This window comes from Falco rusticolus, chromosome 3, assembly GCF_015220075.1.
Source record: "Falco rusticolus isolate bFalRus1 chromosome 3, bFalRus1.pri, whole genome shotgun sequence".
In the NCBI taxonomy this organism is placed as follows: Eukaryota; Metazoa; Chordata; class Aves; order Falconiformes; family Falconidae; genus Falco; species Falco rusticolus.
Genome location: NC_051189.1, coordinates 114,441,143 through 114,459,151, shown reverse-complemented (window position 1 = coordinate 114,459,151; position 18,009 = coordinate 114,441,143). Strand labels below are relative to the sequence as shown.

Sequence of the window (18,009 nt, the reverse complement as noted above, 5' to 3'; positions counted from 1 at the left end):
AGGGGCTGAGCTGCCATCTCAGCACACCTACGTGCAAGAAATGGGGACTCTCTGCTGGCAGCGGGCCCTTCCCGGGGAGTTGGAAGAGGGGAGTGCTCTCCCACCACCCAGGGATGCTTGGCGAAGGCAGGCAGCGCGAGTCGGGGGTGACATTGGCAAGGCAGAGCGCTGCCACACACTGGGAGAGCAGGCTGTTAACGCTGATCAGAGCTGGCAGCGCCTGCACTCGCTTTGGTCCCAGAGGGGGAATTAAGGGAGAGAAGCTGACGTCAGTGGTGGAAAGGACACGCAGCCCACTCGTCCAAGGCAGCCGGCAGCATCTTCTGGGTGTTGCTGACACCACCTTGAAGGAGAAAATTAAATAGGTCTTTGGAGACAGGGGCTCCTGTGAAGCCGGAGCTCGGCCAGCTGTGATGCGCTGCCGAGTGAGCGCGGTGGAAGAGGCAGAGGCAGCACATCAAAGGCTGGGGCCAAGGCCAGAGTGCCAAGGCTCCGCAGTGCCCCGGAGACTCCCCCCGGGCCGAGCAGCTCCGCCGTAGGAAACTGCTCTCACGGAAAGGGCTCGGGCGTCCAGAGCACCAGCACCCGGTTCCTCACGCTGCTGGCTGGGCTTCTCCTCCTGCACCCAGCCAGACCCCGCGCCAGGGAGAAGCACAGCGTGGGCCAGGGGGGGCTCCCCGGGCTCCAGGAGCTCCCCCCGGCACCGGTGGAGGTGGAGGGCGAAGCACAGGACCCTCTGATCTCCTCACTGGGCTACCTGGGAAGGCACACCTGGCACTTCCCTGTCTTTTCGGAAGGTAAACCAGCACAACAACGCTCTCCACTATCCACACACACACCTCCCTCAACCCCCAAAGATGACTTTCAAGGGCTGGTACCCCAAAACCACAGTGCTAGCGTGTACCCCCAAAAAGCAGAGGCACCAAGTTAGCCCTGGCCACAGCTGCACCCATCCAGACAGGGAGCCAGGGGGCCGGCTGCTCCTCCCGGATTCGAGACAGAGCCAAGAGCCAGGACACGCAGCACCAGGGAGCGTGGAAGCTCAAGAGATCCCTCCTTCCCCTGCCCTCCGTGCCCCAGCACGACTAAAGGGCTTGCTTGTTCAGAAGCTGGCAAGGCCAATTAATCTAATGAGGTTTTGCAGCCAGGGACTATTGTCAGCCAAGAAAGGCACAGCGCTGCAGAGCGAGCGCACGGGTGTCTCCTAGAAGCCAAGGGAATTTGGCAGAGCAAAGCTCGCAGTAAAAGCAGGGACGAGGAGCAGCAGGGACGGATCCTTTTGTTGCTCTCCACCGACCGGCAAGAAAATAGACCCGCACAACAGGCTCACGTACCGAGCCCAGACAAGGCACCTGAACACAGGGCCAGGAGCCATTGCTGCTGCGGCTGGGGCCAGGCAGATTAACTGCAGAAGGGACCTTGAGCAGCTGAAATGGAGGAAAAAAAAGGAGAGGGAAAAAAAAAAAAAAAAAAAAAAAAAAAGCAGAAGCAGCCCCCTCCCACCCCAGCTGCAGCAGCTCTGCTCTTGCAAGATGGAGCATGGGCTCATTTCGTATGGCAGGGAGCACACCCGGGAGGCTGGTAGCTCCTCCTGGATAAAGCTTCCTTGGCGCTGTTACCCACCGCCGGCAGCACTAACCACCACCATCGATAATCCTCAACCCACCTTGGCACGGCTGCATTTCAGTACTGCAAGAGGCTTCTGCACGGATGGTGTTTGCAAGACAGCTTGGGACCCGCTGGCTTCTTCAGCGCTCTGCCCAGGCACCTGCGGACAGGACACAGCCCGGGCGCCCTCCCTGAAATGCAGAATGCAGCCAGGCTCCCCAGATCACACCCCAACACCCTGGAAGATGCACTGCAGGACATAAGGTGCACAGGCACCAGCTGCTCAGGTGCCCCAGCACCTCCCCGTGCTGCTGGGCAGACGAAGTCCCACACAGAGAAGTCGCAGCAGCCCCTCTGCCCCCAACCAACCACGTCCATGTGCCACAAACCACACCGCAGCTCCCCAGTACATGCCCGGAGGAACACACGCAGGCACTGATCAGAGAGAAAGGTTTTATCAAGTTTACAGTTAAAAAAAAAAAAAAAATCAAAAAAAATTTTATTTTTTTTTTACATGTACATTACAAAAAAAAAGGGGATCTTCATCCAGGGGTTACTGAGCTGATTATTAAAAAAAAAAAAAAAAAAAAAAAAAGGCAGCAGGAAAGCCTGGCTTACACAGCAACCGACAGGGAAAAGCACAGACAGACATTACATGGGAAAACAGGAGGCAGCAAGTCTGCGCCGCGATGCACAGGTACGGGCACGGACCAGGCTCCGCTCCCCCAGCAGCAGCAGCTTCACGCCTGCTGCACCCGTGCACGCGAGGCAGCAGAATCTGGCCCTCAGTGTTTATTTTGCAGGAGTAAGAAAACCAAACAAGTCTACAGTATTTTGCTCATGAGGTTGTTGTTTTGTGGGTGGTATTTTTTTTTCTTTTTTCTTTTTTTCTAAGCAGAGTTTCACTGCTGAAACTCCTTTGGTCTGAAGTGAGTAACCCCCTGCACCCTGAGAGTATCCGTCAAACATCACCCTTCCGACCCCCAGCCTGGCTGGGTCCTTCAAGGGTGCTTCCCATCTCTCCTCCCACCACATCTGCTCAGCAATAAACCCCTAAGATACAAGTGGAATAATTACTCTTATAAATATATTTATATCATGTAGGAAAATAAGGCACTTCAGGAGGGTTACAGCTTGTCTAATTCTACGACATTCTAATCAGGAAGAAAAATGGGTTAGTTTCTGAAATGAATTAAAATGAATGTTAATACAGTAATAAAAACAATCGGATCCACTTCCCAATTCAAGGCTTTGTTTAAAAAGGAAGAGAAGAAAGCACACACACACCTCCCCCCCCCGAAATCCCACAGCAAGGAAACCTGAGCTGGGGCAGCTGCATCTGCCCCACGCAAGGTCCTGCCAGCCAGCTCCCCTCCGGCGCCCGTCAAGGGCAGGTACTTTCAAAAGAGGCACGTTAAATAAGTTCATGGACTGAAGAAAAAATAGAAAAAAAAAATCCTTTCCCTGAAACGACACTCTGCACAGTTTCTCGGCCATCTGGGACCTCCAGGAGCCCCATCCCTCGCTCTGGTCTGGTGCTCTGGGTCTGATAAGGAGGAGAAAGCAGTGAAGGTCACCGACTGCGGATGAGGCTCCAGGCTGAGCCCGGGGAGCCGGGACGAGGCTTTCCCTGCGAGCGAGCGGGCAGGGGGGCGGCGGGGGAGAGGCTGCCGGGAGCAGCAGCCAAGCACTGCGGGCGAGGACACCGGGAGAATGTTTAACCAGGAGCGTGGCGCCGGGAAGGGGAAGGCCTGCCCAAACTTGCACGCCTCCAGCGAACGGCTCCCAGGACAGATGAAATGGCTGCTCTGGCTCTGCACCTCCGTACGGACACGGCTCGGGGCTGAAATGGAAAGACGGGGGCTCCCCCCGGGCAGGTGGAGAGCGGGGAGGACCCCAGCTGCCAGCTCTCGCTTTTGGCTTTGTGAAATGCTTGAGGTTCGCCCGCCGTGCCGTTCAACCCAGCCTTACACGGGAATAAAAAAAAAAAAAAAGGGGAGGAAGGAGTAAGTTAACATGAAATGACAAAGATGGCAGGGGAGCCCAGCACAGGCCCTCGGTCTACATGGGGCTGCAGCCTGCAGTTACGGCACAGCTGCTCTGTCTTGCAAAGGTTGTTTTTGGCACCTCTCCTCTTCCCCTACTGGTTTAAGAAATATTAAGCTTACTTGGTGGCCCAGTGCTCTGTGATTTTGCAACGATACTCAAAGACGGTCGCTTTACACTAGTTTTTCTCAGGGATCTCCACGCTAGGCTCATACCACTTCTTTTTGCAAACAATGGAGATGAAAAAAAAAATAAATATAAAATCAACCATAAAAAAACCCCAACCGATCTTTCCTACCAGTCCACAACCCTTCTGTTTAAGATCCAGCCATTTTGATTCTCACCTTGGGATGGGAGTTTGAAAGCAGAGGGTGGTTACAGCAGGCTTGCACGGACAAAGCAGCATCCCTCCCATTGCCAGGAAGACCTTGCAAGCAGGCGAGGCGGTCGGAGGAGCCGACTCCACCCGCAGCCATGCCAGATCGCCCACACAGCATCCTTGTGCAACAGGCAGCGCATGGGGCAACCGTGTCCCTAATGCCCTGAGGCACGGCCCTGCCTGACAGACCATCCATCTGGGTCACAGAGAATATGGCACTTTTCTGTATTTCACGCGACAGGAATACTCGCTCCCCTTTCCCAACAGGGGCCAAGTCTAGTTAAGGCAATTTAAAATTAACCCAGGTTTGGCATTTGCGAGCTCCTCGCTTCCCTGTGTGATAACGCTGTCAGCCCGGGTTAGCTTAAAGGTCCGTTTTCCCCAGGAACCTGTCTCCGAGAGAAGCCAGAGGAGGACGCTTACAGAAACAGCAGAAAAACAAGAGGCTGTAATTCTCCTCTAACCCCCCTTACGCAGCTTGCAGCAGTAATCAGTTTGCATTTCCAAGTCCCTCCACTGCACAATGGCTCACTAGCACTCGAGGGGTCTGTTCCCTCTTCCAGAACCTGGAACTAGCGCTGCTCAGATGTTCCCAGCCCATCAGGATGCCTCGCTGTCTACGCCCTTTGCATCCTGCCTAGCAGCTGATTTGCAGACAAAAGCTGACGGTGTAGCGATCCAGTAAATCTCTCAGGGTCGCACTGGATCTCAGCTTGACCCACACCCCAGAAAAGCCCATCCTCCGGGCCATCATCTGCGCCGTCAAAGATTAAAAATGTGCACACACAAGAAATCAGGAAGAACCCAATGGCACCAACTGAAGCCATCAATCAAACCCCAAGAAGGATTTCCAGCAACGTGGCCGCCTCGGGCTGGGCCTAGCATTCCAGGTACCAGCAACATCATTAAACAAGGCAAGCCAGAGAAGAACAGGCACAGGCTGGCAAAATACTGTACAACAGGAAAGGCAAAGAGGTTGGAGAGTTGGTCTTAATGGGACATGCAGGTGGTCCCACCCCACAACAGCTGGACCCACGATCTCCAAAAGGCTTTGGAATTGCTTTCCTGCATGACCCTGACAGAGTCATGTCCAAATTAAAATACACGTCTGTAACATCAGGGGTGTTTGTTTCTAGGTTTCCAAGATACGCTTATATTCTACGTAAGGTAATAGAAAAAAAAAGCAATAAAACCTAGGTCAGCTAGTTCAAGTTCACCATTTTCTCCCCCTGCCAGTACTGTATCTGTAGTGAGCAGCCGAGGAACTCATAGGGTTAGTGAGAAGAAATGCTTTCTTAAAATTAACTAACGAATTAGAATAACAAAATTTCAGGAAACAACGTAGAGGTTAGGTCCGATGTTAACTGACGGGCAACTCAATTCACACAGAAGAAATTTTTAGGCACACAAACTCCCCTCCTTTGGTGGAAAGGAGGAGGAAGCAAAGGTAATACCAGCATTTGCTACTCAAGTCCCTGTGTAAAAAGCATGGTCACCCGGCTAGAAAAAGCACCTCTTCAAAGTGACTGCAGCATTGCCCTGAACAGGCCAAAGGCAACCAAAGCGGCTGGTGTTCAGAGAACCCCTCCCCACACCATCTCCCTGCTCTAGGCACTTTTTTTTAATTTTTTTTTTTTCTTTTTTAAACACACTCTCAGCATGAATTGGAGAAATCAGCAAAGGGCAGTTTCGCCACCGCTCAGTGCTGACCACACAGATGTGTCTCAGTGGGGCAGCAGCTCTGCTCTCCCAGAAGCGGGAGGCCGAGCAACTGTTCTGCCCCGGCTTTGCATCCCTTTGTGCAAGTCTCCTTCGGCAGACTTGGCAAAGCAGTCCAGGAGATTTGAGGAAGGTAAAGGCAGCTTTTAAAATAAAAAAAGTCCCTCCTCACATTGCACCCAATGCACTCCACAGCCCTAGAGCCAGGAAGCGCACCCCACACAGGGTAGTCTGGAAATAATACTAGGGGGTCAGAGGGGAAAGAATTGTGCACTAGTGCCAAAACCGGATTATTTGACAGTGGGATGCAGCAGAGAACTGACATTTAAAGCCCATTTTCTTGCAGTACTACCAGTATTCACTGGAAAAGAAGAGCCATCAGATCAACTGTCTGCTGTTGCAATGAGAAAACTAGCTGAAAATGTCCTTCATCTGAAAGGCCACGCGGCCACAACAGGATCATCCATCTTTACTTTAAAAATCCCTCAGGATGGAGGGTTTATATGTGCTTTGCCTGGTGGCATCGAGAATCTGAAGGTTTAGCTCTCTTTTAAATAAGCAACCGTTACACCCCCTCCAGCTAAATCCCAACACCGCATCCTCAGCGTCCATGATGCCTTTTGGAAAGGCAGAGCACAAAGTCCTGCCAAAGCCAGAGGGGGAGGGAGAAGGGAGATATGCTGCTGGTTGTCTGAAAACCCTTGGCACATCTTTGGTTACGGGATGAAAAAGGAAGTGGTGGAAGGTTTGGCCACCTGATTCTTTAAGATGTTAACCCAGGACAGAAGGGGGAGACGGGGATGGGACTGTGGTTAATCCGACCATTCGTCCTCATCGAACTCCGAAGAGTCATCCTCAGAGTCGCTGTACTCCACAGCGATGCGGCGTGACAGGATCGTTGCCACATCATTGCCTACAACGTCCCGCTTCTCCTGTTCCCGCTGCTCCTCCACCTTGCGGAGCTGGAAGCCTGTTGGGAAGAAGGCAACAGAGGGGATCATGCAAAGGCTTTGGTCACACTGAAATCTTCAAAGCAGCCATCCCTTTGACACAATCCTCTAGGCAAGGCAGCCTGTCCTCTGCCAGCGAGTACTGGACATGCTGTGGGGTAACACTGATGGTGAATGACAGCCAAGACAGGCTGGGTGGGCAGGTGGAATGGGAAGCAAATCGTTTCCGTGCTCCGCTGAGGGGTTAACACCACTGCCATTCAATCCACTCATAAGCACCGACCACACCAATTCCAGCGCTGCAGTCTCCAAACTGCAGGCGGAGGCAGAAAACCTGCTGAGGTGGTCATCAGGGTGGGTAGACAAGGAAGGACCACAAGGGACAGGTCTCAAGCAGCGAGGCAGTCGCACCACTGCTCGTGTGACGGCTCTCACTCGGATACCGTGGGGTTTTACAGAAGCAAAGGAGAAAGTTGGTACTGAAACAAAACCTTACCTTGACGAATAGCTGAAAGTAGATCACTCCTGGCATCGCTAACCGCAGGCAGGGATGACTTGGGCTTGGAGGAGGAGGTGTCTGAGGGTGGAGGAGGGGGTGGGGGACCATCCAGGCCACTGGAAGACAAAGGTGGTGGGCCTGGAGGAGGTGGTGGTGGCGGGGGAGGCGGCGCACTCCCACTGCCCAGCTGAGGCAGCGGAGGTGGGAGCACGTTGGAAAAATCGACTGCTGGAGGGGGCGGTGGGGGTGGCGGGGCAGCAAACTCAGGGTGAGGAGGGAAAGAAGGGGGTGAGGGTGGTGGTGGGGTTCCCGGGGTCGAGAAGCCCAAGGGGGGCGGTGGAGGCGGGGTGCTTCCTATCACTGATGGTGGTGGCGGAGGTGGCGCCGGAGGAGGAGCAAAGCCCGGCCTGGCCGCTGAGGGGGATCCGATCGGAGGAGCTGGTGGCGGGTGGCTTGGGCTAACCAGGCTGGATCGTTTGGTCCCTCCAGAACCAGAACCTCTTTGGTTGTCTACAGGATAGCTGTTGCAACAGAAGGAGACAGACATAAGGCTATAAGCTGTGAGGTCAGATTAGACTGTACAATCTCGATGTTAATGCAAATCATGTGTGACTGCTGCAGTCCAGACAAAAATCTAAGTTCCAGCTTTAACTGGTGTTTCCATGAGACTTCACTCTTGGGTTTAGTTCCCTCGCAGTGTTTCTTTTGGCCTACACCACGAGAACAAAGGAAAGCTTCTGGGGACTGGCAGAAATGCTATCATTCGTCCCATCTCCCAGGCTGACAAGAACATGAGCCATCTCACCTCTCCGCCAGAGGCCAGGCGTCATGTCTGAGCCCAGAGCTGCCTCCTGGCTTAAGAGCTCCTGCAGCAATGAAAGCCGCTACCCCTCCATGCTGAGGTCAGACTTATGACACGCCAAGCGGGGACATCTACCATGATAAATCGCACAAGGACTGGTGGGTGTGCCAGGAAAGCATATGCTCTGAACACCTGCTAGGAACAGATCTCTTCACTGGATTCCATGGCTCAGAGCTGGAGCGCAGCAGCCATGTCTCATAGCTCGCCATGGGGAGTGAAGAGGAAGACAAGGAAACCCAATGTGCTCTTAAGGAAAACACCGATTCATGAGTGACTGAATCTCCCACTTATGGAAGCCGTGTTTACACCAGAAAACACTGCTGCCCATAAGACACTGTAATATCTTACATATGTGTAAAGGAAGCCCTGAAGTGACATCCCCTCCCATGGTAAGACAGAAAAATAAAGTGCATTCGCCACAAAAACGTCACCATTTTTAACAGTGCACAGTGCTGATCCAAGACAGACTACTGGAGATCAAACCTAGCTCCCAGGGTTCTTTAAAAACAACCACCAAAACAAAACCAGAGAGGGGAGAGCTCTGTGGCTAAGCAGAGATCTAAGCAACTGCATAAGGCAGCGTAAGCTTCATCTGAAAGCTCGTTTCTGCTCTGCTCTGCCCTAGAGGAACATGCTGCAGAGTGGAGTGCTTGGTCTCTTTGACACATCAGAAGAGCCTTTTCTGCAGCGTTGCTGCCTTTGGATTAGATGGAGACAAGCTAACGCAGTCCCATCTATCAGACACACTTCCTCCTGTTACTCTTGACTCTATTTTACTGCCTTTAAAAAAAAAAAAAAAAGGCTACTCTCTTGTTTCACTCTTTGCGTCTTGAGCCACTGTTGGAACATAATTCTCATCTCTAGAGGTGACTAGAAGTCACCATTTCATCTGATACAAAGCAGCTGCCCTGAACTTGCACCAGCATCTCTGGGAAGAAGTCAGCTGGTGTGCACAAGTCCTTTAAATTTAACTACATCTACATCTTCAGGGCCCATGTTGTGTGTTTGTCAAAGATCATAGGGCAAACGGTAAAAATAAAATAAATAAATAAAAAGGGTGAAAGAAGCCACTCTTTGCAAAGCTCTATCGGGAACGTAAGTTACACGCTCTGGAGCAACTGCATTGGAAAACCCATGCAATGGAGCCAGACCATTAATTGGGATCCTGGTCTTTTTGAAAGCAAGGTAAATTTACTCTAGTTCTCACCCAAGCCCATTTTCCCCTTCTATACGTGAACAACAGCAGTGGCTGGGATTTACGGAGAGCTGTGCTGCCTGTGCCTCCGTCCCTGCCTGCAGTTGCACTTTCCCTCCAGACAGGAGCATTCTGGTTCCCGTACAACACCCGTTAGGAAGCTATGCTGAACTATCTCAGCCTGTCTCATGTCATCCTTTTACACCACCTACTACTCCTTGGTGACAGAAGGGATCCCGTAGGCTTACCTAAATTCCACCGGGGGTGGAGGCAGGCTGTCATCTGGGAACGAAGGAGGTGGTGGCACAATAGAGTCAGTCTGCGGCGGTGGCGGGTAGCAGTTCACGTCCATGCTTTCGTTTGAACCGATGCTGCCATTCTGATACACCATGTTAGAGGGGTACCTGAGTGAAAGCAAGGCAAGCAATTTATTTAAAGAGTTCAAGGCAGTGTCTAAAGCTCATTTTTCCCCTCGCTCGCAACGGCTTTGCCTCCTGGAAGGGTTACAACAAACCACAGTGCAGCAGTTCAACCACCGACCAGCAGTCATATTAACCACGTGGATGGATCAACCTGCAAGGTTTAGAAATGAGGTTTTCTAGCAGGAATGGCTTTTCCCAGCACAGTGGGACCTGCTGTTAGGTGGGACCTTATCAACCACCACAACAGGACACACAAAACCTTAAAGCAATATTTAAAGAAAAAAAATAAAAAACTCTCTATTTCTCAAAGCATCCTATTTGAAGAACCATGTCCAGCTGTTTTAGTTTGCTCTGCATAATTCTTCAGCTAGAATTTGTCCATATGCTCTCATGTTTGTTGATGGCTATCACACACCAGAACAGCATGAGTATATATCTTAGTGAACAAGAAAACACCAAAATAAAAAAATATTTTTCTTAATATTTGATTATAGAAAAAAACCACTTATAAAAGTATTTTGACCAACCTGGACTTGAAGGACTCCCAGTTACAGTGGGCATCAATAGCAAAAGAAAAAAAAAAAAAAAAAAAAAAAAAAGAGGCACTCAAAGATGCCAAAAAATAAGCTTGAGAATAGAATATCAAAAAGGAACCCAAGAAACAGTGATGCCATTAAAAGCAAGTATCCAAAACTGAAATGGTACCAGAGCAAGAGACCACTCTCACACTGAACTTTTAATGAGCTCATCTCCCTGTGGGGTGGTGGAACCACCCCATTCGTGGGCGCTCTGGACCTCAAGTGAATTCAAATGCATGAACATGCTCACATGAGAGAAGAGAGGAGCAAGAAAACGGTGCTGTTGTGCTGCTCGATTCCTCTGCTAGAAACCAAACCTGTTCTCCTATTAAACTAAAAGCAAGTTTTATTTTTAGCTGGAGAGTGTGATTTAAAGAGAGATTTTTCTTGTATGAAAGGAAGCTGCAAGGAGAGAGCAAGCGAGAAGTGCATTGTGGGGAATTCTGTCTGCTTCCAGCCTTGCTGGTGTCAAAAGTTAAATGTATTCCCAAGCCAGAAGCGCTGAAGAGAGATCTGTAGCTCGAAATACTTGGATGGGGACAGCCCCCGCTTCAACTTTAGGGTGTGAAGAGCCATTTGCGAAATGTAACAAAGCAGTCACACAATACCACCGAGATGCCACCCCACTCCTCAGCGTACGGCCCAGAGGCTAGGTGTGATGGGAAGGGCATCGTGATGGGGTAGGGAGCCAAAGCTCTCAACACTTCCATGCCCACAAAACAGGCAGCCGACAGCAGACTTGCTACAAAAGCTGTTCCTGCCACCTTGTTCAAACCGTGCAGCTCCCTGATGTATTTAGCAAATTTTAAATCAGCAGACGGATTTACTTTGGAGAATCTGATTAGTGGCAGTATCGATCCGCACTGTGCAGCGGATCTGGAGAAGCTGCAGAGCAGGGTGAACTGCATTACAATCAACAACGCCCGCCCGCTCCCCCTCACTGGGGAGCTGAGCAGAGAGCCCCAGACTTGCTTACCCAGCAGGGCCATGTTTGTCCTTTGACTCAACAAATTCTTGTCCCATTTTCAGCTTCTCCCACTCTTCTTTCCGGGTTTTGATTTTCCGCGGATTCACATTTCCTCGGTTCGGATTCTCTTTTTTCTCTTTCTAAGGGAGGAGGAATCAGACAGAAGCCTTATTTCGCTTTAAACTCACTGGGAATAGGGAGGGATATGACAGACTCATAGCAGTTTCAAGAAGATACATTCTCAAAGAGGGCAAGGATTTTTAATTTACTTTCCCAACTGCTGCAAGCTCCAAAGATCTCCCATACAAAGAAGCTGGAGCACAGATAGCATAAAAAAAAAACCCAAAAAAAAACCCCAAAACAAAACAGACAGACATCAGATTTCCCCGGTGCAGCCCAGACACGATGCCATCGTTACTCCCTGGCACGACCACCTTGAGGGCAGAGTGAAAGCTCAGCTTCCCATATCAATTCAGTTTTTGGCCTCTGTGTCAAGACTGCCAAATCTCACCATCACCTTGCTGTTGTTAAGTGCTTTGGGGTGCAATATGGACACCCGTCTACAAAAAAACGGGCTTTAGCCACCCTTGCGCTCTGCATTCTAACGTGCTCTAAATCTCTCCTGTGTTATTTTGATTGAAAAATCATGATCTGGTTTGATATTTAATACTCCAGTTGCTCAAAAGCTAAATAAAGTATGCTCAAACTGAATCTTTTATGGTGTAAGTTTCAGTGTTGGTAAACATGGGTCCAAATCCCCAGGCAACCAAACCAGCAACTCTACCTGGCATTTTCAGCTTAAACGGTTTTGTTAAGCCTCCTGCTTGCCCCTGATTTAACATCAGGCCCTAGTTTTGCACTCCTGAAGGGACATTTTCTCCTTTCTTTACTCTTCCACAGTAGAATTTATTACACCACTCTACACGCTGCAGTGCTGGGGCAGTGGGATTTGCACTGCTTCAACACCAACCAGACCCCCTCTGCAGCATCAGAAGTGCAGAAAAGACTCCAACACAACTTTCTCCCCTGCAGACTGCACCAGCGCTATGTTTGAGGACTACAAATTAAGCCATTATAACCATACAAAGACAGTGGCATTTGGAAAAACAGATTAAGGGTATCTTTGTTTTCTTTTTTTAATTAACAAGGATGAGAGCAAACCAGATAAAAACTTCACTGAATTGATCCCTAAAGAGTTTAAGAGAGAAAACCTGGATTTTGGATAGCAACTTTGGAGCCCAAGATTTATTAACACTTCCCACCTCCTATGCTTCCCTGACATGCCTCTATGGGCAGAGATCTCCTATTTCCTCACCCTGTGTTTCCGCTTCTCTTTCATAATATCCTTGGTGTCCTGAAGCATTTTCTCTTTCCAAAGGTCGAAGAAATATGAAGGATCTGTGTAGAATTTAAGCGCCTCTTTGCCATCATCCCTAGAACAGGGAGGGGGAAAGAAAAACACACAAACAGGAACCAAGTCATGCATCTGTTTGAAGCCCAAAGAAAACACAAAGCACAACCCCAGATGACAGTTTTAAAAGTCTGCAGCGAGTAGGTCAAACACACCGCTCTCGCCTCTGTCCCCCATTTTAGAACAGGCTGCAAACCCACAGCCTCACTCTTCCTGGCTCTCCCACTTGCCACTGCTTTTGCCCTCACACAAACTCCCCATCACTCAGCACCTGAAGGGCTCAACTGCTCTGAACAATCACCAGGAGAGCAGCAGGTCTCTCACTTCAACTCCCACTTGTTTCTGTTGTATTTCTGGTGTGAAAAAAAAAACCCAACAAGCCTTCTCCAGCTCAGGAACCCTAAATCAGACCAGCAGCGTCCTTGAAACTCACAAGTGAGTGCGCGCACACACACACACTCTCCTCCTACTTTGCAGTGCAGCCGCGTCTGGCAGAAGACAGCTGCCTCCAGCTATCTGTAATTACTTTTTACCTGTTCAAAAGATATTTATGGATGTGGGCTAAGTCTCTGTATTCTGACCCCCTTTACTTCTACTACCTACAAGATGAAATCAGAGTGGGACTGCTCAGGAGAACTGAGTACATAGCCAGCGTAGGTCACATCGGATGTCTCGGACCAGGCACAGAAGGCCACAGAAAGCATCTCCAGATCTACAGGAGTCAGCTGCACCCACCTGGGTGAGAGCCATTTACAGATGTATGCTCTGCAGTTTGCACTGCGGCTTTCTGGAGAGGAGCCATGGGGCTACAGAGAAGCACAAGAAAAATGCATCATCTGCACAACACCTAGCATGTTTATGCAGTGCCAGCCAAGCCTTGCCCCAAGGCAGTCACAAAACTGACAGCAGGTAACCAAATATATAATTTTCTAGCTACGTTCATTTGTACAGCCCCAAAAGCAAAGTTTCATGTAATCCAGAGGACGGAGATTTCCTGGTGGATCTCGGTTTAGCAACTCAATTTCCCATTGTAAACGGCTACTTCAATACAGCACAGGTGGGAAATGACCTCCTTGGCAGGTTGGGAGGAAGAGGTACTCCTCCGCAAGGGAGCAACGGGCCAAGAAGGTATTGCAGCCATACCTGTAAGGTGAGAGAATGTTGAGAGGTGGAGGAGTATTACAGGTCCTATAGGTTTCAAGGACAGGCACGGGGAGAGAGTCTCTGTCGAAGAGCTTCTGGTCCTGAGTAGTGGAGCTTTTGAAGGCCTTCCTGGTGTTAATGCCTTGTAGGGAGACTGTAAGAAAGAGGAGAGAGCAAGTGAAGAACAGCCTGACCCAGGCCAATGACACTGAAGACCAAGTAGTGAACATCTGATTTCAGTTGGAGTTCTTGGCATGCTTAGCACTTCTTAAGGTCAGGTTCCTTTTCCCACAGATCTCTTGGGAAACTCAGCAAATTTCAGATCATGCCGTGCCAAGATCCACTGCTGTATAGACACGGCTCTCTTGAGAGTTGCCGATATGGTTTTGAACTCCTGTGACCAAGCCTTGAGAAGCGCACCGCTATCAAACTGCTGAAAAGCCAGTTTCCACACGGAGACTTTGCTAACAAGCCAATCCAGACTCAGCCAGAAAGGCTATCCACATGACATGAGCAGCACGGTGCTTTTTCTGGAAACTGTCCCTCTTAGGCCAAGAGGAGACATTCCAACACCCATCGCAGTGTCATGTTCATTTTGTGTGCATGAACCAACCACGCTGACTCAATGAGAACCTATACCACGCTTGGTCTGCAAGGACTGCGCTCCACTCCATTACCTTCTTCCTCTTTGGGATCCAGCTGAGTGACTTTGACTTGCAAGCGGTCAACTCTCTCGACTAGAACGCTCACCCGTGAGGCAAAGGTGTTGGCTTGAGTAAACAACTCTCCAAATATGTCTTCTGCAAATTTACCTGGAATATTAAAGTGTCCACATTACCCCTGTGAGCCGCATCAGACCATATTCAGTCTCCCAGTGGGCATTCTTGAAGAAAGAAGAAAGAAAGACAGACCGAGCCACGCTTCTTTTCAAGTTTGTCAGGGTTGAGTTTAACATCCAGGAAGAAAACGCTCTGCTCCACCAAAACCTGACATTTCCAAGGGATCTTCAAGCAATAAAGAAACAATCAAGACATACTTTCAAGTCATTGTTAAAGTAACGAAATAAAGAGGGCTGACAACACTGTACTGGTCTGAATCTGCATGGGTCTGTAGGTCCTTTAAGATTCTCTGCTGTCGTGTTTATTACACAAGCAAATACAGTTAGATTTTTATTGCTCTGGAGAATCTCAAAGGCTCCCAGTCTCCAGCAGGCCTGCCTCCAGGGTAACTGGCACATATTTACAAGCTCAAAGTACTCTGGAACTAGAGAGCAGACCCAGTCCTTGATCCTAAAGCCTGAGCTCCAACCACAGACGAAAGCACTGACCCTTTTGTTCCTTCAGGTGGCAGTGTCTGAAAAATTGATGCATTCACGTTTATTCTAAATCAAAACCAAAGGGGAACTTCTCAAACAAGGATATTCTCTCTTTAACAGCTTGGATTGCCCAGTGGGCTGCTATGACAAACATCATCCATCCTTTGGACTGCGAGAGTGCCTAGGGGCTTGGATGAGGAGCTCGCTGCACCACTTAGAAGCATAACAAAAAGATATCCCCTGTCCTTAAGAGTTTAAAAATCTATGCACGCAACAAGAGATGACCACAGGTAGACAGATGGGAGAACTGGGAAAAAAAAAACCCTACGAACTTATGACGAGAACAGTCTTTTTGTTCTGCTCTCAGGCATAACCCAAGACAGGGAGCCCTAACCACTCCGAGGACAAGGCTGATCAGAACAGACTTGGCACTGACAGCAGACACAGGCCCATGGAGCTCCCACTGATGGGAAACATTTCCAGCCACGGCTGTTGAGTACAAGGCTGCTCCCAATAAGCAGTCTGGTTTTGAAGTGCATCATCATATGGTCAACAGTTTGTTCTGGAATCTGTTACTCCTGAAGATCCCCTCCAACATTCAGGGAAGGATAACCAGTTGGAAGCCTAACTTTAACAGCAATTTTGAAAAATCTGGTTGTCTGCAATGAGTCACATCGAAAAGACAAGCACCCCTTCCACAAGGCAATGCGAGGGCATCCCCCGAAGCCCAGCTGCAAAAATACTCGCAGCTATCTAAACTGACATATCAGCTACTTGTTCATACTCCCATGCAGTTCTCCTTACACTGCCAAGTACGGGGAACCAGCCAGGTTAAAAATCAACCTCCTCCACCCCTTCTGGTGGCAATACCAGCTTGAAGTGTTTGTAGAAAGCAAATGCTAGAAGTTAACTTCAGCTGACCTTCTCCTTCCACTCTCCTAGACAATACAAACTCCATATACGCTTCATTAACAAGCCCAACCAGCTTTCCCCACACTCACGAGAAGGATTTTATTTCTGCAGACCTAAGGGCCAAGTAGCTCCTGCCATAGCCAGGTTTCATAAAGTGCTCTCAGTGTTCAACATCAGCGCAAGACCAGACCTCCTGTTCGACCAGAGAGCGAACATTTATCTACGGGATAATTTGAGACCTCCCAGCAACAGCTCAGAAGAAAAAAAAAAAAAAAAAAAAAAAGAGAAAGTTGCAATTTGGTTTCTACTTTAATGAGAACTGAAAGTAATTTCTCTATTTCACTAGGAACTGCAACAAGTGCTAGGGAAAAAATAAAGTTTTTTGTTTGCAACACTGACATTTCAAGCATAAAATAATAGATAAACAGCACTGCATATACCAGTCTTAACACTGGAGGGAGAAGAAGGGATGCTCCATATTCCCTTGCCTGTGTCAGCACACCTGTACAGTCACCATCCAGCATGCCACATACCGTTCTGTGTTTCATGTACACTTTTAGATGGGGTAAGGCAGAGATTAATTTTTTGGTTTAGTTACTTTGACTGCAAAAGTGCAGCTTACAATCAGAATTATCTTTGTCATGCACTGGCAGGAAGACAGACAGCATGATTTAATAGGTCTTTCCATCTTTAGCTTGTGGATTCTATAAAATCACACAGAAACGCACAGTCGACTTATACAAAGTGCTACCAGCTGTGATAGTAACGAAGGGTAAACTCACTGGAATATGAAAGTTTGACAAGATTTATGTTTGCATCTTTGTAAAGAGACTGTGGTGCACTAGGCATGGCTGATTATTCACTTGACAGGGCTGTCACAGCCTACTGAACCTGCTTTACATTCCTGTAATATTCAACGTACGAGGAAGGAGCGGATTTATTTTTCAGAAGTAAGAGAGAGAAAAGGAGGAGGGGGCAGGAGTTTGGTCATTTGGGCGCGAGCGTTCTGTAGCAGTTAGCCTAAATATTGCTTCATTTAAAATACTGCTGACCCTAGGGAAGCGGATAAGAGATGGTGCTCAGCATTTCCTCCCCACCCGCCTCGCTCCCCTCGCACACAGACAAGCACGCAAGTGTCAGCAAGAGCCACCTCTCCCGAGTTTCCCCTCCAGCACTCTCCTCAAGGAACCTGCCATTGGTCCAGCGGCACGCACCTCCCTCCCCACATCGCCAGCGAGGCTCCCAGGGTACCTTCCCAATAAAGAAACCAGGCTGCAGTTTGACTTCCAGCACTTCACCCTCTCTGACGAGGTAGAAGCAGAGAAGCTTTGAATATCTGAGCTGTGCAAAGAAGGTCTAAACCTGAAGGATCCCACCACGGCTCTGTCACACTAACCCACTGTGTGCCTTTGGACTGGGATTAGCTTCCTCCGCAGCTGAGATTTGCACAGCTTTACTGCCTCCTTCCTCATCATTTCACATGCACGAGATGGATTTTACTCACACTCCACGACCATCTTGGCTATGAGACTTAACAAATGAACAACAACGGCCAGTTGAACGCGAGCAGGGAGACTGGCCTTGCCTGTGCAGTGACATTTCTACAACCCAACAGAATGTGATACCGACTGGCAGCAAACACAGGCCCAGATTTTAGCGACAGCCATGGTCTTCACTGCTGGAAAGAGACTGCACCGAAACTTTCCCTGCCACATTCACGCTATGGTGGAAGACAAGGGGCTTGCTTTGCAGAGCAAGCAGAAGTGCTTGCAAACACCACAGAGCCACTAAACAATATATTAATTTGATTTTCAAAGTCTGGCTTCAAGGGCAAAGGTGGCTAATCAGAATCCAGAGCATTTCAACAGAGTAAGGACTCATCCTGGAGAGACCACAAATAATTCTTTGTTTCTTCTACGGCATGTAAGGCCATGTTTTCCCTCCAGCCTTCACAAGGCTATCGGTCAGCCCACTGGAGAGCTGAGCTAGGCATCGCTTATAGC

The 18,009-nt window shown here is 49.3% G+C and overlaps 1 protein-coding gene across 2 annotated transcripts in view; it reads right to left on the bottom strand.

Moving 5' to 3' along the window:
* Positions 1-2,454: 2,454 nt before the first annotated feature.
* Positions 2,455-18,009, bottom strand: part of WASF2 (WASP family member 2) — a 33,227-nt gene continuing 17,672 nt past the window's right edge. For both annotated transcript variants that reach the window (XM_037380256.1, XM_037380257.1), the window contains exons 3-9: positions 14,457-14,591; positions 13,780-13,933; positions 12,541-12,658; positions 11,235-11,365; positions 9,507-9,662; positions 7,199-7,722; positions 2,455-6,722 (exon numbers count right to left, since the gene is read on the bottom strand). In XM_037380256.1, coding sequence (XP_037236153.1) covers positions 6,565-6,722; positions 7,199-7,722; positions 9,507-9,662; positions 11,235-11,365; positions 12,541-12,658; positions 13,780-13,933; positions 14,457-14,591 — 1,376 coding nt within the window. In that variant the 3' untranslated portion in view covers positions 2,455-6,564. The remainder of the gene's footprint in view (positions 6,723-7,198; positions 7,723-9,506; positions 9,663-11,234; positions 11,366-12,540; positions 12,659-13,779; positions 13,934-14,456; positions 14,592-18,009) is intronic.